This window comes from Cervus canadensis, chromosome 2 (assembly GCF_019320065.1).
Source record: "Cervus canadensis isolate Bull #8, Minnesota chromosome 2, ASM1932006v1, whole genome shotgun sequence".
Classification (NCBI taxonomy): domain Eukaryota; kingdom Metazoa; phylum Chordata; class Mammalia; order Artiodactyla; family Cervidae; genus Cervus; species Cervus canadensis.
This window is the reverse complement of record NC_057387.1, coordinates 111,579,765-111,597,246: the sequence shown is the minus strand read 5'-3', so window position 1 is coordinate 111,597,246 and position 17,482 is coordinate 111,579,765. Positions and strand designations below refer to the sequence as shown.

The 17,482-nt window shown below is 45.5% G+C and overlaps 1 protein-coding gene across 50 annotated transcripts in view; it reads right to left on the bottom strand.

The window, feature by feature from the left end:
* The window catches only part of LRRFIP1 (LRR binding FLII interacting protein 1), a 160,538-nt gene that overhangs the window by 53,186 nt on the left and 89,870 nt on the right, over nucleotides 1-17,482 (bottom strand). For 26 of the 50 annotated variants that reach the window (XM_043462132.1, XM_043462108.1, XM_043462113.1 and 23 more), the window contains exons 3-7: nucleotides 12,395-12,412; nucleotides 8,270-8,317; nucleotides 6,679-6,723; nucleotides 6,025-6,075; nucleotides 2,907-2,945 (exon numbers count right to left, since the gene is read on the bottom strand). The exons of 5 other annotated variants lie outside the window; for them this stretch is intronic. In XM_043462132.1, coding sequence (XP_043318067.1) covers nucleotides 2,907-2,945; nucleotides 6,025-6,075; nucleotides 6,679-6,723; nucleotides 8,270-8,317; nucleotides 12,395-12,412 — 201 coding nt within the window. The remainder of the gene's footprint in view (nucleotides 1-2,906; nucleotides 2,946-6,024; nucleotides 6,076-6,678; nucleotides 6,724-8,269; nucleotides 8,318-12,394; nucleotides 12,413-17,482) is intronic. 19 more of the 50 variants (XM_043462130.1, XM_043462135.1, XM_043462084.1 and 16 more) reach the window with 3 other exon arrangements.

Sequence of the window (17,482 nt, the reverse complement as noted above, 5' to 3'; positions counted from 1 at the left end):
GACATTCTACGCAGCTGTGATGGGAGGACCAGGGCATGCCTCCCTGTTGGAAGGGTGCGGGTAGGCAGACATTCTACGCAGCTATGATGGGAGGACCAGGGCATGCCTCCCTGTTGGAAGGGTGCAGGTAGGCAGACATTCTACGCAGCTGTGATGGGAGGACCAGGGCATGCCTCCCTGTTGGAAGGGTGCGGGTAGGCAGACATTCTATGCAGCTGTGATGGGAGGACCAGGGCATGCCTCCCTTTGGAAGGGTGCGGGTAGGCAGACATTCTACGCAGCTGTGATGGGAGGACCAGGGCATGCCTCCCTGTTGGAAGGGTGCGGGTAGGCAGACATTCTACGCAGCTGTGCTGTTGATGAACATCAATACATGGATTTCCAGATATTATAAATCCAGGTTCAGGAAACCTTAACTATAAAACTATGTATTTACTTGTGTTACAACTCAAAAGCAAGTCAATACGAGGTTTCCAAATGAAAAGGAGTATGTAGAAATCCTTCAAAAGTAAAATTTAAAACCATGAGTACATTAAAACATTTCTGAAATAAATCTGATAATAAAAAATCTTTAGAGGTTGGCAGACATTTTATTCAGTCTACCTTCCTTTTTTTCTCTTGACTGATGAGATTATTTGAAATAATCTTAAATGTCAAGGACTTTACATTGCAGATCTCAATCTTATTCCTTTGATATCTGTTTAGAAACTAGATTCTGGGAAAAAATTAATATAATATTGAAGGCTAACATCAATAAATTTTAGGTGACTTTTACTTTAGTAATAAATAAGGAAGAAAAAGTATTGCATACATAAATCCTCTGGCTGTCCATTATTGCTTACAACATACATACTGCTTTAGATGAATTTTTCCTTTCCTCTTCTCTCTCTCCAATTTAGCCTGCAGCATGAAGCAGAGGGCGGGTGGGGCCTGGGAGGGCAAAGGCACTCCTTCAGTTGCCCCTGTCTATTCTGGCCTTCCATGAAAATGCGGGAAAAACCCTTCTTTTGAAGGCTTTGTGGAATATCCACACTTCTCTGTTGTAATGAAATTCTGTCACAGAGAATGTATTCCTACAACATATCCTTAACCCAGAGATCTCACTGACTGCATCTCTAGAGTGAGAATCTCTCTGACGTTCTTAGCGAACACACCAACTTTCTCTTCTTGGGTAGTTTTTCTGTGTTGAATTCAGGTCAGTGGAACCATTTTTAGTGGCATAAGAGGATAATAAGGAGAGTTGAAAATTAACTATCACGACATTAGAACAAAAAGCCCAAAGGAGGCATATCACCTTCATCAGGTCTCTGATGTTCACCTAGCTTTGCTTTATAGAATTTTTTTTCAGCACTCTTCACTGCACAGACCCCCTGCATCCTGGTCACCCCTAAAACATCGGAATCCCCAGAGGCCTGGGAATATGCATCTTAACAAGCTCTCCAGGTGAATCTTTCATACAGTAACACTGAGAAGCACTGCTCTTAAGAGACAACAGAGGAAAAAGACATTTACCAACCAGCATTTTCTGGAAAAGGATGAGCAAGACACAAAAAGAGATGCCCCATCAAAACCAATGAATCTAATGGTAACTCCTAATTAGTCATCTAATAACATGCAGTGCTATTCCACACATGACCATGCAAAAGGCAACAGTTATTAGATAGGTTTTTTTAAAAAAATTAACGTATGTGTGTTTATGTGCTCATTCATGCTTGACTCTTTGTGATCACATGGACTGTAGCCCGCCAGGCTCCTGTGTCCATGGGATTTCCCAGGCAAAGAATATTGGAGTGGGTAGCCAGTCCCTTCTCCTGGGGATCTTTCCAACCCAAGGATTGAACCAGGGTCGCCTACATTCCAGGCGGGTTCTTGACCATCTGTTTCTACTAACTCAGAAGACAGGGCACCTTCAAGGGCACCAGAGATGGGAAACAAAAAAAGAAAGGCAAAATAAAAGCTCTGAAGGGCACTCAACGCACTCAACTGAGTTTTGAAGCGTAGAACAGCAGCCCCACGGGGCAGCTCTGGGGACAAACATCTGTGCAGATGAGCTGTGCTGTGCCCTGTTAATTATCATCTTAAGGGTAAACATGTATTTTAAAAACGGGAGTTTGCTGAATAATTTTTCAGCACAATGGAATGAATGAAGCACAAAATCTTCCTGGAAAAAAATCCTTCAAGCAGAGAAGTGTATGATCCGATATAATTTCAGTGCTGAGTCATTTTAATGCTGAGTGTGATTAATGCTGGTGAGATTACATTTTTCTACCTTGGAGTGTAATTTAAATTTATAAGTTTAAAGAACACATAAGCTGCAGAAACTCTTCTAGACAGATGTCAGAAGGGAAATGCTGAATTTAAAGGCTTTGTTTTTGTTACTGAATTTGGGGTCTTTCTCAAAGAGCACTTTCTGGCCAAAGAGCCATCTGGGACATTTAATTTGAAAGGATACAGATTAGGAAATAATAGATTTTTTCATTAGATAAAATGACTTTAAATTTAATCTGTTACAGGAAATGTAGAGGCTTGGGAATTCTTGATCTTATTTGAGTTTCCTAGGAGACCCCGTCTCTTCCATCTGGCGCCCAAGGCTGCTACCCCAGAGCCTGGCAAACAGTGGTGCTTGCAGGCTGCCCGGTGAGGGAGACGGTCAAATACCCACACCGGGACTGCGGACAGGCAGAGGGTCAGAGCTGCAGGGAGGCTCCGGGAAGGACAGCTGTGGGCACACCTGTGGCGGTGTCTGCCCACTGGCCTCAGTCTCCAGGAAAGGGCTGGAGGGGGGCATGTGTGTCTCTTCGCACAAAGATGAACTCGGCTTTTTAGACAAACACCCGCAATGTTAGTGGACACACCACAGGTTACTGTCTGCCAGGCAACACTATTAGGATCAGAGCACATCTCACCCAGGCGTAGGGACCCCCGTACTCCAAGTCAGGCTGCGACTGTCGGAGGAAGGATGGAAGAGAAAAACAACAGAAGAGAGTTGCCCAAAATCAGGTAAAAAGCTACGTACAATATAACAGAAACATAAAACAAAGCAAGCAATCTTGAAAATCTTAAAATTAATTTTCTTCATGACTTGTAGGAGCTCATCTGAGTTACAAACGCAATTATGATAGCATGGCAGCTACCATAAAAGCCATTAACGTTAAATAAAACTTCCATGGCAGATGTTGCTATAATTCGTGAAATCTGAAGCATGCTGAACAATCCTCTTTCCTCCCCTACCTAGTGCATTCCATTTACATTAGACAGAAGGTCCATAGATGCATCACTATCAATTTTTAAATAAAGAAAACTTAGATTTATGATATCTAAATCTAGATTTTCTGAGGCTGTCCATACAAACACTAGAAAAAAAATTTCTTCCATTTTTAAGGGCTTATCATCACTGGGAATGGAATGAAGATGGCCTGTGTTTTGAGAAAATCAGGAGATAAAAGATATGGTTTTTGAACTTTGCAAACTATAAAGATTTTCAAATATTAAAATACGTAAAACAGCAGAAATTGGTCCTACCCAGAGATGGACTGAGATGAACTGCCCTCAGGGGGCAGTGGGGAGCCTTGCTCACCCACCAACCTGGAAAGACCAGAGCTTCTGGGCCCCTGAGGGGCTTGAGAGGTGATGTTGTCACAAGCCTTGGCCCTGAGTGGCCTCCTCAATTGCTCTGGGCTTTTTCTATACTGATAAAAATTAGAAGGTTTGACTCTTATTCCCAGGATCCAGGTTCTCAAGGTCTGCGGTTTTTATCTTTAAAATCTTTAAGCTATTCCTTTAGATCAAGAGCATCATGGGAAAGCGTCAAGGAACACACCCCCCGGCTAACGACAAACACCACCCACCACCAACTTTCCACTTTCTCCCCTCTCTTACTCAGCGTCCTCACTGTGGAGGTCCTCTAAAATTTTATATCCTAAAACAAACACACTTGATATCTTGGCAGAGAAAGGTGTCCAGCATAAAAACTTAGCTCATTTCTGGTTAAAATCCTTAAAAATGAAATAAATGCTGTAAACAGCCAAACAGTAACTAATAATACAACAGTTTTAAGGGGGTCAGGAAACCCTCTGAGAATCTTAGTGGACTGATTATTTTCCCAGAAAAATGCAAGTACATAAAAAATCTTGAATACAAGTTCAAGGAGTATCACAGATGGAAAATGCTGTTTTGATAGATTTGGGCCCCCAAATAATCAGGTTTTGCTCTATTTCCATCAAAAGCTCCCTTGTGGACCTCCTCATGGTGTGGAGGCTAACGGTCATGTGAGTCCTGCGCTCACATGATCACCCCCCTCCTCCTTGAAAAAGTATCCTCTTCACTTGGTTTTAAGGACCTGATCTTCTCCTGGGTCTGCTCAACAGCTCTAATTTCTGTCCCTTGTCTACAGATTCTATAAACTGAGTTTTGCGCTGATACTGTTTGGGTTACATGAATCGTACTTCCTCTTGCATGAATCATGTCACAGCACAGAGGAGGAATTTATAAGTAGGTGGCTAAGGAGAAGGTTTCAAATAGAAAGGAAGCTCTTTGACTTCACCTTTAAACTGTAACTTTCTGGCAAGATCACCATGTATCTGCTTTTGGCACTTTAAGGACAATGACCACTGCTTATACCAGAGCAACAATGTACAGCCGTCCTTCAGTATCTGTTGGGGGGTCGGTTCCAGGACCCGCCCCCCCAGACGCCAGAATCTGCACATGCTCCAGTTCCTAATTCAAAATTGCCTAGTTTTTGCATATAACCCATGGACACCCTCCTGTATACATTCAGTCATCTCTAGAGTCCCTACAACACCGAATACAATGTAAATGCTATGTTGTCGTTCAGACACAAAGTCACAAAGTCATGTCTGACTCTGCTATGTGAATAGTTGTAATTACAATGTCAAATGCTATGTAAATAGTTACCAGTGCAGCAAATTCAAGCTTTGCGTTTTTGTAACTTTCTGGAAATTTTTCTCCTTGGCTATTTTTAATCTGTGGTTGGCTGGGTCATGCAGAACTTGGGGATAAGAAAAGCTAACTGTTATCACCTTTGTAGTTTTCTGTTACAAACAGCCAAATTAAACACACATTTAGTGCAAATATAAGAAGGTTAGGCGTGATATCACAACTTAGTCATCACAGTGATTAAACGCCAGCCTTCTGCTCCTTACAGTCCTTCAGTAAAATGAGAGGCTGTGTTGAGACTGAATTATTACCAGGGAGATGCAGCTTTAACCCGGTGGCAAATGGCACTGACTCCTTGTTGGAGCAAATTCCGGGAGATGGTGAAGGACAGGGAAGCCTGGCGTGCTGCAGACCATGGGTTTGCAGAGTCAGGCACGAATGAGTGACTGAACAGCAAATGATACTGACATGCTGAGTTTAACTGGTTGAGTTAAAGAACCAATAAGTCAAACACATTTTCTCTACTTAACTTCCCAAAGCACACCATGTTTTCAAGTATAATTAAGATTTTTGGAATGTTTAAGGAAGGATGTGTATTTGTGTTTATCAACCATCAGGCTGTCCATGATGAGATTTCATTACAGTTGATGAAAGGCAAGGCTGCTGAAGGCCCCATGCTGGATAAATTCAATGTGCTCCGACTTTCCACCAGGCAGCACACAGCAGCTTTCAAGGAGCCATGCAAAGCCTCACTGCATAACAGTTACTTTAACTTGTAGTTACTTCACTGAGATTCCAACTGGATGGGAGCCTGCACTTTCATAAGGACAGAATGTGTCTTCTGCTCCTCTCATCATACTAGCAATGAGACGACCTAATCTAAATGGGGCAGTTCGGTGATGCGGACCCAGCATGAAAAAACGATGACTTCCACTTTTGGGAGAAAGACACAACGAAAATGCTTATGCACGTCAATCAACTCTCTGCATCACAAAGAAACATCCCGTCGTTGGATAGATTTTAAATAAGCATCTTGACAATGAAGGAGGACTTTGAACACACGGGTGGGAGGGCAAGGACCACGGACGCAGACTGTACCATGCAAACCCAGCCATCCCGGTTACTGACCCTCAGACTTCCGCGGCTACCCACTGACATGCGCTCATCTTCATCAGACGCCTAGTGAAAGAAAAGTGAAAACAACCATGAGGAGATACAGTAACAAACATGACATGCCCAGCTCTCAGAGGAAAGCGGCCGACCTGACACACGGCCGGGGGCAGATCAGACCCCTCCGAGAACCTGGGCGTTCACCAAAAGGGCTCTGTTTGTACACATTATCACAGGACTGTTTCTGGATAACACGGCTTTACATTAACTTCATTAAAGTGGTGGTGTTCACTTTGCTGGTTATGTACAATTATATAGCTTAATGCACATGACTGCAAATTATTTACGGGTATTCAACGGGAAAGAAAGCACTAAAACTGTAATGAACATATTAATACTCATTAAAACACTCATAAATACTGAGGAAATTTTCAAAGTCTCCTCTCACCAAAGTCAAGTCAAAATGCTAAAAGCTGAGTTTACAGTCTTTGTATAGGTAATCGTATCAGTGTTAATTTCTTAGATACAGATATAGACACAGATCTGTAGACAGATATATATACTTATAGACAGGTGGGCGGATAGAGAGATAATGAATGTTATTCCAGCCACTAGGACGGCCAAGCAGACTTCAGTCGAAACGCCGAGGGAACGAAGGAAGACAGTACTAACCGACGTGTTTCTTCTGGATCTGTGCGAGTAACGCTCACTGTCTTCCTACCAAAGCAATGAGGAGACAGCACAAAAAGGTTAGAGGCGGACAGGAGAAGCCTTAAGACAGTCCAACCGCGTCTCAATACAGTGTTTCTGATATAAATGTCACACAAATATTTACTTTGCTTAAAGGCTTCAATTAAACCACTGGGGGAAGATGTTTTCTTCTAAAGCGGGTGGGGGTGGAGGGAGGAACTTAAGCACACAAATCATTGGGATGTTTCATTCTGGCTTTAAAAACAAGCATGTGTTCGGTGAAAAGCAGGCTCTTACTTTCTTTTTTTTTTCTAATCGAATCTGGTGCATTTAAATCAACCTACTTCTGACATTCAAAACCTACTCACTTCTGTTCAGGAATCAGAGAAGAAACCATTTCTGTAAGAGATCCAACATGGATGCCACCCTATCTACTACATTTTGTGCATCCTAAGATGCTTCATTTTGCATTTGGACTTCTCTGAAGTCGGGGCATATCTTATAATCAAAGCTGCTCACAATTATAATTAGCATTTTCCTTCTCAGTGGTATATAAAACATGACACATCTTTTAACTGTGTCTTAAGATTTGGTAAATTTATACCTAAGCCATATAAGCTTAAAATGATGGTTTACACATAACAGAGATTGAAGTTAATTGTTTAAATAGAGGAATTGTGTGCTCTTTATATTTCAACAACTGTTTTATACTATACACAGATCTCTAAGATGTAGGTAATTTTCTGTTTCCTTAGATCATCTTCTGTATAAGGGACATTTAATAGGACAGCTGCATACTGGCCTGGTTCTCAAATGGTGGAAGGATGTGATGATGTCTGTGAGGCCAGCAAGCATGGTGACAAGGACAGGAGAGGTGGGGGCACTCGGGGGTGAACTGATGACCAGCGGACGGCTCTCAGAACCCACCCCGCTTCCAGAGTCTCCCACTGTGGAGCAACATCTCTGCCTGAGAGGCTTGTAACGACATATCGTGAGGGGCGGGCCAGCTCTTAATTGACCAAGGAAGGACAAGTTGTGCCAGGAAACAGGGTGAGAAGGTAAAGGCATTTTCTCCCCCATGAACCGTGGTTTCTCAGGGACAGTGCACAAGGTGAGCAGGGCCCAGCAGTGAAGGATAAAGGTCGGAAGGAGAGTGACGGGGCAGCTGACTGCAATCGGGAGTGGAGGCCACACAGCGCGTCCTCTGGGTTCCGGCTAAAGCTGGCTAGACGGGACGGTCACGGGAAGGTTCTCACGCTGGGGCGGGGGGGGGGCTCTGGCCCAGCCTGAGTGTCCCCAGTGGGGATCCTGCTGAGAGGAAATGGGGGAGGTGGCGGGGCTGGAGATCCCCCCACGCTAGCCTGGAGGCCCCAGGAGCCAGCCGCCTCGCCGGGACCATTTCTAAGCAGCCTGCACGGGGGCTGTAAACAAGCAGACCAGATGCAAACATCCCCGGAAGGCAGCCTCTCAGTATTAAATTAGGGGGCAGCCGGGATCTAGCTATGCAATTACACTGTGGGAGAATGAAATCACAAACCGTTCCAAGCTTTGAAAAATCATATTTGAGGCCTACCATCCACTGCTCGATGTCGCCCCATTTTGTATCCAGCCCATAGTATTTCTGTAGACAGAAGGGAAAGAAGATGAGGCAAGAAGTGACACACGGTCTGTGTAGGACACTGTTCCAACATGCATTTCCCAAGCTGCTGCCCAAGCCCCAGGGTCAAGGGAACATGCTGAGGCAAAGCGGGGAAGAACAGGGGGGGCTCTGCGGGAGGCTGCAGACCCCTCCATGCCACCTGTGAGCCCGGGAAGATGACCCTCCCCACCCAGGCAAGACAGGCCAGGACAAAGCATTGCTGGGGCGAGGGGGAGGCCTCTGCAGAGACCAGGAATTTAAACAGCCCGGCAGTATGTCAAGCCCCGCTGTCAAGCTGGTTGTGCCTTCAGAGAAAATGTAGTGCAGCAATAAAACACTGTGTGTGTGCGTGTGTGTGTGTGTGTGTGTGTGCATATGTGTGTGCGTGCACGTGTGTGCATGTGCGTGTGTGCATGTGCGCATTCATGTGCGTGTGCGTGTGCGCACGTGCGCTCAGTGGCTCAGTCGTGTCTGACTCCTTTCAACCCCTGTTTAAGAGAAGCCAAAAAAAAAAAAAGAGAGAGAAGCCAAACTGGAGAGCCATTTCTGTGTTGCTACAACAGGGATGAGAAAACCAAAGGAAAGGGGCAGAAACGATGTCCTGACCCCTAGATTTCTGATACACTTGCTCCAGCCATCTGATGTCTATGCTAAATTTAGGCCCTTGAGAATTTCTGGGCTGTGGACGTCTTTATAATGTGCCACTGATGGCAAGATGGCCATGCAGCCTGCTGAAGAAGAGGTCTTGGTACAGGGGGAGAAAGAAAAAAGTCTGGCTTTTTCTTTAGCCAACATCTCCATGCTTTCACCTTGCCTGTCTAAACTGCAACTGCCAAGTCAGAATTACAAAAGCAGACGCAGGATGGCTACTGTCGTCACCAAAATACAGCAATTCCTAATTTAGGTGGGAACCCCGGTGGAGTCTTAAATAAAGGGGCTTTGCTCCTCTCCTCACTTTTCCCTCCATTTCCAATAAGAAAACCAAGAAACCACCATCTAAACCTCCGTATCATATAACACAGATATGATTTTCCTTTTGCATACGAAAAACTTAAAATCAGAGGGAGAAAACTGCATGTGAGAAGTGCACGACAACACTTGAAATTGTTTTACAATGACCCAAACAGGCTGCCGCTGTTATATTTGGTTTAGTTTCTGTTTATTTTGAAAGTCGGCCAGATTTAAAACATACGGCTTTTCAACGGTCTCGCCCCTTTCTCTTAGAAATGGTGGTAAGTAGAAAATCTGAAGAAGAAAATTAGGAGAGAACTTACCAGTGCTTTAAAAATTCAACCAATATAGAACCTGAGCAGCTAAAGCACATGAGCCAAACACTTTTCTGTAAGTTCCTTACCTTAGACTATAAATTGAGAAAGGAAATAAAAGTAAATATTTCCCACAGTCATGTCTGAACATCAGTGTAAGTTAAACACAACAGCTTAAAGCTATTTTGCATTCAATTCACGCTAGCCCCACTTTCACTGTCAAACTCCAGGTATAAAAAGTTCGATGCCATCAACCTTCCTTTATCTCATGCCTTGATTACAAAGATAGAAAATGTGGCTTTTAAAAAGGAATGGCCTAAAAAAAAGGAATGGCCTATAGAAACAGACAAAAAGTAAATTCCAAAAGAAGTCTGTGTTATCTGTTTTTCTGTCTTTTCCTTTTTGGCCAATTCTATACCTATATCAAATACTGCATTCTACCTGTTGCTCTTTTTAGGACAAAAATAAGAACCAGTATTTGAAACCTTTCAGTGAGTTCACAGGTGGCCTTATAAATAGCTGCGGTAACTCTAGCTACGTTTCCAAGCCATCCGTGGGGAGAGGACACCCCTGGAAAAGCGCGGTTAAGGAGTCATCCTGGTGTTAGTAGCAGGGGCAGGACAGCAAACTCTAGAAAGTGCACAACACTGCACACGCAGGCTGTGTGCGGAGATGGTGAGCCATGCAGAGGGGAGCGAAAGCCAGACGGGTGCACAAGAGCTTGACTTTCAGAAACAGCTTTGATTCAACACAAGAGAAACTGTGATGCAGACAGCCGCCGGGCGGGCACCGAACCTTCCTGCCTCCTTCTCCTGCGTCCCGGGTCTCAGCGCCGAGGAGACTTCCCTTCCCGCGGACACATCTTTCTTACAACAATGGACATCTGCTTTCCCGTGGAGGGCTCCCTGAGATCCCTTTAGTTGTACTGGGCGTGCGCGCTGCGCTAAGTCGCTCAGTGGTGTCCCACGCTGTGTGACCCCACGGACTGTAGCCCACCAGGCTCCTCCGCCCATGGGATTCTCCAGGCAAGAATACTGGAGTGGGTTGCCGTGCCCTCCTCCAGGGGATCTTCCCGACCCAGGGATCCAACCCAGGTCTCTTACATCTCCTGCATTGGCGGGTGGGTTCTTTACCACTAAGGGCCACCTGGGAAGACTGTACTGTGTGTACACATGACCACTCTGACAAGATTCTAACGGCGTATCCCTGGAAGTGAGGAGATATTCTTGATCCAGCATCAGATAGGAATGAGTCAAGGGGACACGACCAGAGAGGAGTCCCTGTCTAGGTCTTAGCTGACTCTGTCCTATTCCGTCGGTTACCGTGACAGTTCCCAGCCTTGCCTTTCACCTGTGAAATTCTGACCTGGATTCTCTATGTGTGGTTTGGAACTCTAACCTCAGTATACACTTCCAAGTGGACTCTGCAAAAACTAACAAAGTTCAAATAGATCCTGGCACCTTCTTAACTGGTCTCTTGACACTTTGGGGGATAATATTTATGCAGACTGAGGGGATCCGGGGGCGGGGGTGGGGGGAGGCAATTTGGAACTACAGCTGGTAAAGGAATCCAGAAACAATTTTATTTTATTGTTTTCAAAATTAACACTGAACTCAATGTTCTTATAAAGTGCTGGGTGGCTCCCAGAGGGCTAGTGAAGGCTGAGGAGACATGTGCAGAAGGAAATGGGAGATGTTACTCATTTTGTTTGTCTGGTGTACACTTCTTTGAACTCTAAATCTTGGTGAATGGGCATTTTCATTGAAGAATACCAAATGGAAATTTGGGGAATTGCTATTTGAGGCAATTCAGACTCTCCAGAGAAGGTCATGATTCTAAAGAAGTCAGAAGTGGCTCCGGGTTGGCGTCTAACCAGAGAGCAGCACCCAGGGCCGGAGCCTCTGGAACTTTAAATGCACTGAAGTACGGTGTTTAAAGGGCTTGCGTTTTCTAACCCATGAGATTAGGTCACCTTGTTTTGATTTTCTTAGTTGCTCTCAAGGACAAATATAACTCTTCTTTATCTATAAGCTAAATATGTTTGTAAACAAGAAACTATTCCAATTCATTTATGGGAAAGACTTCCTGTCAACACTTTTCTATAAATCCTCAGGGAACCGTTCACGCCTTCCTTCATTATTGTTGGATCAGGAGTCAGTGACTTAGTTGTTTTTATTTTCTGTATCGGGACAGCTCAGTGCATTTATTTCTAAACCTCAGCTGCCTTTACAAAATACCCTTAGGAAACAGAGAAGCATGTTAGCACTCTGAATATTAGGGATGGAAGGCAGGTTGTTTTAAACTACTGGGTTTTATTGTTATATCATCATTTTCTTTTTTTACTCAGTTTTAAATCAGTATGTAATAATCTCAATGTATGATAATATGTACTGAAATTTTCAACACTTACTATTAATAATAAAATTACATGCAAGGATACTCTTTGTTTTCAAACGTCTGATTCTAAACGGTTTTCCAAACTCTGAAGTGTGATTTTATTTTGTCTTAGAGTTAATTTTTTTCTTAAAGAAACAATTTTCCAATTTCTTGAGAAAAATGGAGATAGAAAAAGCATTCAGTACACAGAAATGTGTGCTGATGGCTGCTTTTTGTGGGGGCTAACGTGAACACCTAAGCATTCGTGCTCAAACCAATTCACTAATATGACAGTAAAAGAAGCAGTAAGCACTTTAAGGAGTTCTCAATCAAAGGCATTATTTCTGAAAGGTGACCAGGTCCTTGGCAAGGGAAAAAGAGTACATGCAAATCAGAAAATAAATAAGGAAGAGCCTACCTTTTGAACCTGATAGATCTTCAGAGAAGGGCAAAAGAAATCGGGAAAGAAATACAAAATCCAATTACAGAAGTAGAAAAATCAGAAAGAAAGGTTCTATAAGGACCTAGAAATATGAATCAAAGCCATATTGAAACAAAGCAAAAACTGGTAATATGGGAATGAAAAAATGCTCTTGTAGTCTCACTGAAATAATCAGTAGTTTCATAACAGATCTTACATTCTATTTTAGATATGTTGATGAAATATAGGCACGTCCACACAAGTCTATGATAATCCTGTTATTAGTCTAATGCAAAATTTTGTGTTAACTAATACCATCAATGGGAAAAAGAACTTCATCCCCAATATAAAATTTCTTTTCCCATGATCAAAATTTAGCAAAAAAAGTACAGAAATTTAACTGGAAAGTCAGCTGGTCAAATTCACAAAGAGTTAAGAAAATTTCTTTCATGTTCTGATTCATGCAGATACAAATCAGGAAAACTTCAGCCAAACAGATTGGATCACAAGGATATAACTGAAACATAATTTTTTTTTTTTAAACAAATTTTGAAACGCTTATTATCATACCGGGACATACTAGTTTGCTCTAGAGGCTTCTCCTAATTTTGCAGTAATCCCTAGGTAAGACTGAGATGCCTATTCCATCACTCATTCATTCATTTATTCATTCATCCAACAAAACTTCTGCTGAGGCATGGTCCAAGGCACTGCTACACCTATAAGACTTCAGACTCCATGCTTCTAGTCCTACACAGGTGAGCAGAGATCAATATATCCAACACCCCTACTACATTAAACGTGATGTCTCCAACAGAAATGTTGATCAGGTCAGTAACAAGAGACACACCCTGGTCATCATACCACGATTTTTTTCCCCATTCGTTAAAGGCTCTCAGACAGAGTTAAAAATTTCCTAAACAACATCTGCATATTCTCCCTAATAAATCCATTAAGAAGGAGCTCATAGTCCTCTGAGACAGCCCCAAAGCACAGTCATGCAGTCGGTTCTCAGCATCCGCAGGGGTGAAGAGACCCTCCGAACCATTCAGTTGCAAGGCTGGGGCTGCCTGCACCACCTGGATGGATCGGCAGCCTGCTCCCAGCCCCCGTGTCCTCCAGGTCTGCTGGGTCTTGAAGACAGATCCGCACTCCTCCGGCACCGGCGGCGGGGCGGGGCCACGGCTCAGCTCTCCCCTGTGTGCATTCTCCATGCCAGCCTTGGAGGCGCCCAGGCACCAGTGTGGCTTCAGCTACCACCCACCTCCGACACCCTCCAGTGGTGTCGTCAGCTTCCTGCTCTCAGGAGCCTCCAGGGACCTCACTGCTCTCCAGGCGTTCACAGGCTCTGTCTGCCTGCTGCCAAGCCCACCCCCGTGTCACAGAAGGCCTTGGCCCTGCTCAGAAGCAGCGGTAGGGTGGCTGTCCACCAGAAGGAAAGAGGGGTCATGTTTCTCAACTTTTATACCGCAATACCAATGCGGCAGGTTAAACATGGGTCTTCCAAAGCATATTCATTTCCACTTCATCAACAACTTAAAATGCCAGTGCACCGGGCTATCAGATTGTGTAACACAGATTGTGGGGCTGGATCTAATTATAGCCAGGTCCAGAGACGTGATATGCGAAGGGGAGACCCAGGAGTATGCCTGCATGCCATCCTCCCTCCTGAAAGCACGGCCCCAAACCTGAAAGCCGTCTGCCTCCTCTCTCCAGATGCGCACACTTGTGGGCACATGCATGGGCACACCTGTGCACAACCCCCCAGCCCTGGACTTGGGTCACGTTAAGAATCAGCCAGACCAACAGCTGCTGTCCGTGTCTCTCTAACACTCGGGCGGACACCACGGCCTGTTCTGTGTTCCTAAGACTTGCCCCAAATCAGCACCAAGGAAAAAAAACTGGTTTCTCAAGGTGCGCTTCCGCTTGTGAACCGCTGAGGATTATGTGGGTGTTTGCACTCCCACGCCATGTGAGCGCCAGCGTGCGCCCTGCCAGTGTTAATCCCGAGGTCAACACACTGGCGAGGCCCTTTGTTTTCACCGGTGATGACACGCCTGCTTTGGAGGCAGAGGGTGAAGATTACAGGCTCTGCAGCTTTTTCGGTTCTAGCTTTGAATCTTGGCTCGGCCACCTTCTCAGCTTCTGTCTAATTAACTGTCTAATTAAGGCCTGCTTTCCTCACCTGTCAATAAAACCCGGAGAGACCCTGTTCCAGATGGTGAGGGCACCCAGGCCCAGCACTAACACATGCCGGGGAGCTCCGGGAGGTCCCTGCCGACCCCCTGCGCCACTCCAGTCCGCTTTGACTATTAATACACATCCATGTGTTTTATCTTAAACCTTCCAAATCCCTTAGTTGAGGAAGCAGACAGAAACGGTCCATGGCAATGCTCTGCTGCCCCAAGGACGCTGGATTTATGTGAGCGAAGCTGTCCTTGGTGTGAGTGAGTGCTCGTGGGCTCATAGGTCGATACAAAGCTCGGGCCGAGCCAAGGCCCCCTGTCCACCCTCCAGCCTCCGCCATCCGTCTCTCTGCCCACAAAGCCTTCTTGCCCGTCCTGTCTTTCTCCACCGGCAGCTTCTCTGCTCGGTGTCTACACTCGCTGTGCTGACCGGAGTTAGTTTCTCTGCTTCCTCCCTGACACATACAGGGCCCCCCACTCAGGGTGTCTTTCTGCACCCAGATAATTCGCAGTGTGGGGCGGGGTCGCCAGGCACGTGGTCTGACCCCGCGTTCAGTAGAGAAGGCACCCTCGCAGTCCCCCTGCCTGTCCCCGAGCTCAGGGCAGGGAGAAGGGTCCCCAGAGGAGCCCCACACAGGGCTCGTTGAAAAAGGTGACCTTTACCAAAGGTACCTTCCAGGCAGCGAAGGACGCTTTCCTCCGGGTCCTCACACTCAGACCCACACGCCCTGGAAACCTGTTCCCACACCTGAAAGTGTCCCTGAGGGGCTGAATGCTAAGAATTCCCCAGCCAGCACACTGCTTTCGTGAAAGATGTTCTCTGGAACCTGAATCACAACGAAACAGTTTCACCCTGTGACCACCTACATGTCTCTACTCTAAGAATACAGAGTTTCGGTACAAACTGCTACATAAAGAATGGATAAACTAGGTCCCACTATATACCATAGGGAACTATAATCAGATCCTGTGATAAATCACTATGGGAAAAAAAGACAAAAAAGAATATAAAGGTAAAACCGAATCACTTTGCCATACAGCAGAAATTAATACAATGTTATAAATCAACTATACCTCAATAAAATTTAAAAAAACTTTTTTGAAATTCTAACGGCATCTATTAACCAACGGCACTTGTGTGTCTGACCAAGGGAGGCAAACTGTGGCGTTTTTTAATCAGATTTCCCAGGTTTTAATCAAATTCTCTCTGCAAAGCCTGAGGTCCGTAGCAGTCACCAGAGGCCCTAGGGCAGGCCACGCTGCACAGGGGCTGGGCCAGGTTGTTCAGGTCCTCGGGGCTCCTGGGTCCCGGGAGCGCGGTGGGCTGGGGGCAGGGCTGTGCCTGGCGGGGGTGCGGTGGGGGGAGACGCCACAAGGTCACTCCCCTGCTGACATGCAAAGCCCATTTAACGACACCGAGATCAAACGGCTCAGACTTGGTTTCCCATCTTTGGGTAGCAGCTGCAGTTATGCAGCTTGAGGTACTGGAACTGCAGGGCAGGAGTTCAGCAAGAGATCACTCTGCAGAATTAACGTGGAACAGAGGGGGACTTCCCTTGACTCAAAAGAGAAAGCGGTGCTTCGTTTTTAAAGGAGGCACTTCAAATAGCTTCTTACTTAGCTTAATTCCTCTTAACCTTTATTTTCTAAAACAAGAACTTTGTGAATAACACGCTGCTCATATGATCCAGTAGGGGCTGGCCCAAAAGTTCATTTGGGAGCGCCTGGGAAAACTGGGATGAACTTTCTGGCCAGCCTAATCTATATTTAATTCAATTCTGCCCATAATTAAGGAGAGAATATATTGTAATTTGGAGGATAGATACATACACACATACTATGTAATTCACTTTCACCTTGATTTTGTATAAATTTTCCCTTTGTGCTCTTGGTGAGAGTAACTTTCTCTTATTTTGTGAGACAAATGGTAAAATGATTACTAACACCACCATGGAAACCAAAGTGAGTCCCCCTGACAGGTTCAAGGTCATCTGTCCCAAGCCCAGTGGCTCACGGTGGAGGGGACAGCCACAGGCCACCGAAAATACTGACCACCAGCGGAGGAGGGTGCGGTGTGGACACTCAGTCAAAGGTGGAGAAAACAACACACTGTGGAAAACTCTTCTTACAGCCCTTCTAAGGCCTTGATATAAAAAGACTGGGGCTGGAGGAGAAGCAGGGCAAGCAGACAAACGAACAAGCTGCCGCTCCCGCTGGAGGCTGGGGAACGCAGCCCCCACCCCAGAAACTGATGAGGCCGCCGCACTAACCCCTGAACGTCCCTGCCCGTGGGCTTCCGAAGCACAGGGGAGGGGCTGCTGGTGTCCCACACTCGGGGTTTGCAAGTAGTTACTGTGTGAACAGCAATATTCTACACAGACATCACCAGGCAGTCTGAACAATCAGTCTGTCACTTGAAAGCTCTGACTCGGAACTGCCTGGGGGTCCAGCGGTTGGACTCAGCACTCTCACTGGTGGAGCCTGGGTTCACCCCTGGTGGGGGAACTGAGGCCCCATAAACTGTGCGGGGCGGCCGATAAGTAATAATAAACAAAATTAAATCTAAAATAAATAAATAAAATGCCTAACCTAGAAACCGGGGTGGCCTCCAACGAGTATGCTTTACGTCAGAGTCTAGTGCCGGCTCTTGGTGTCAGGGTGATTCCTAAAGCCCAGGTGACATGTCTCAGACAGAAGGTGACAAAGGCCCACGAAACCGTGAGGTCTCTGCCTTTTCTCCACCTCCCAGTCCAAACACTTCTCCCTGAAGCCTCTCCAGAAAATGCCTCTTTGAATGTCCTTTAACAGTTACTCTGGGTCAGGTCCAGTCCCCAGAGTTTGTTTACAGAGGAGTATGAGTCAGGCTCCCACCCTCACCCTTAACCGACCTCAGGGCAGG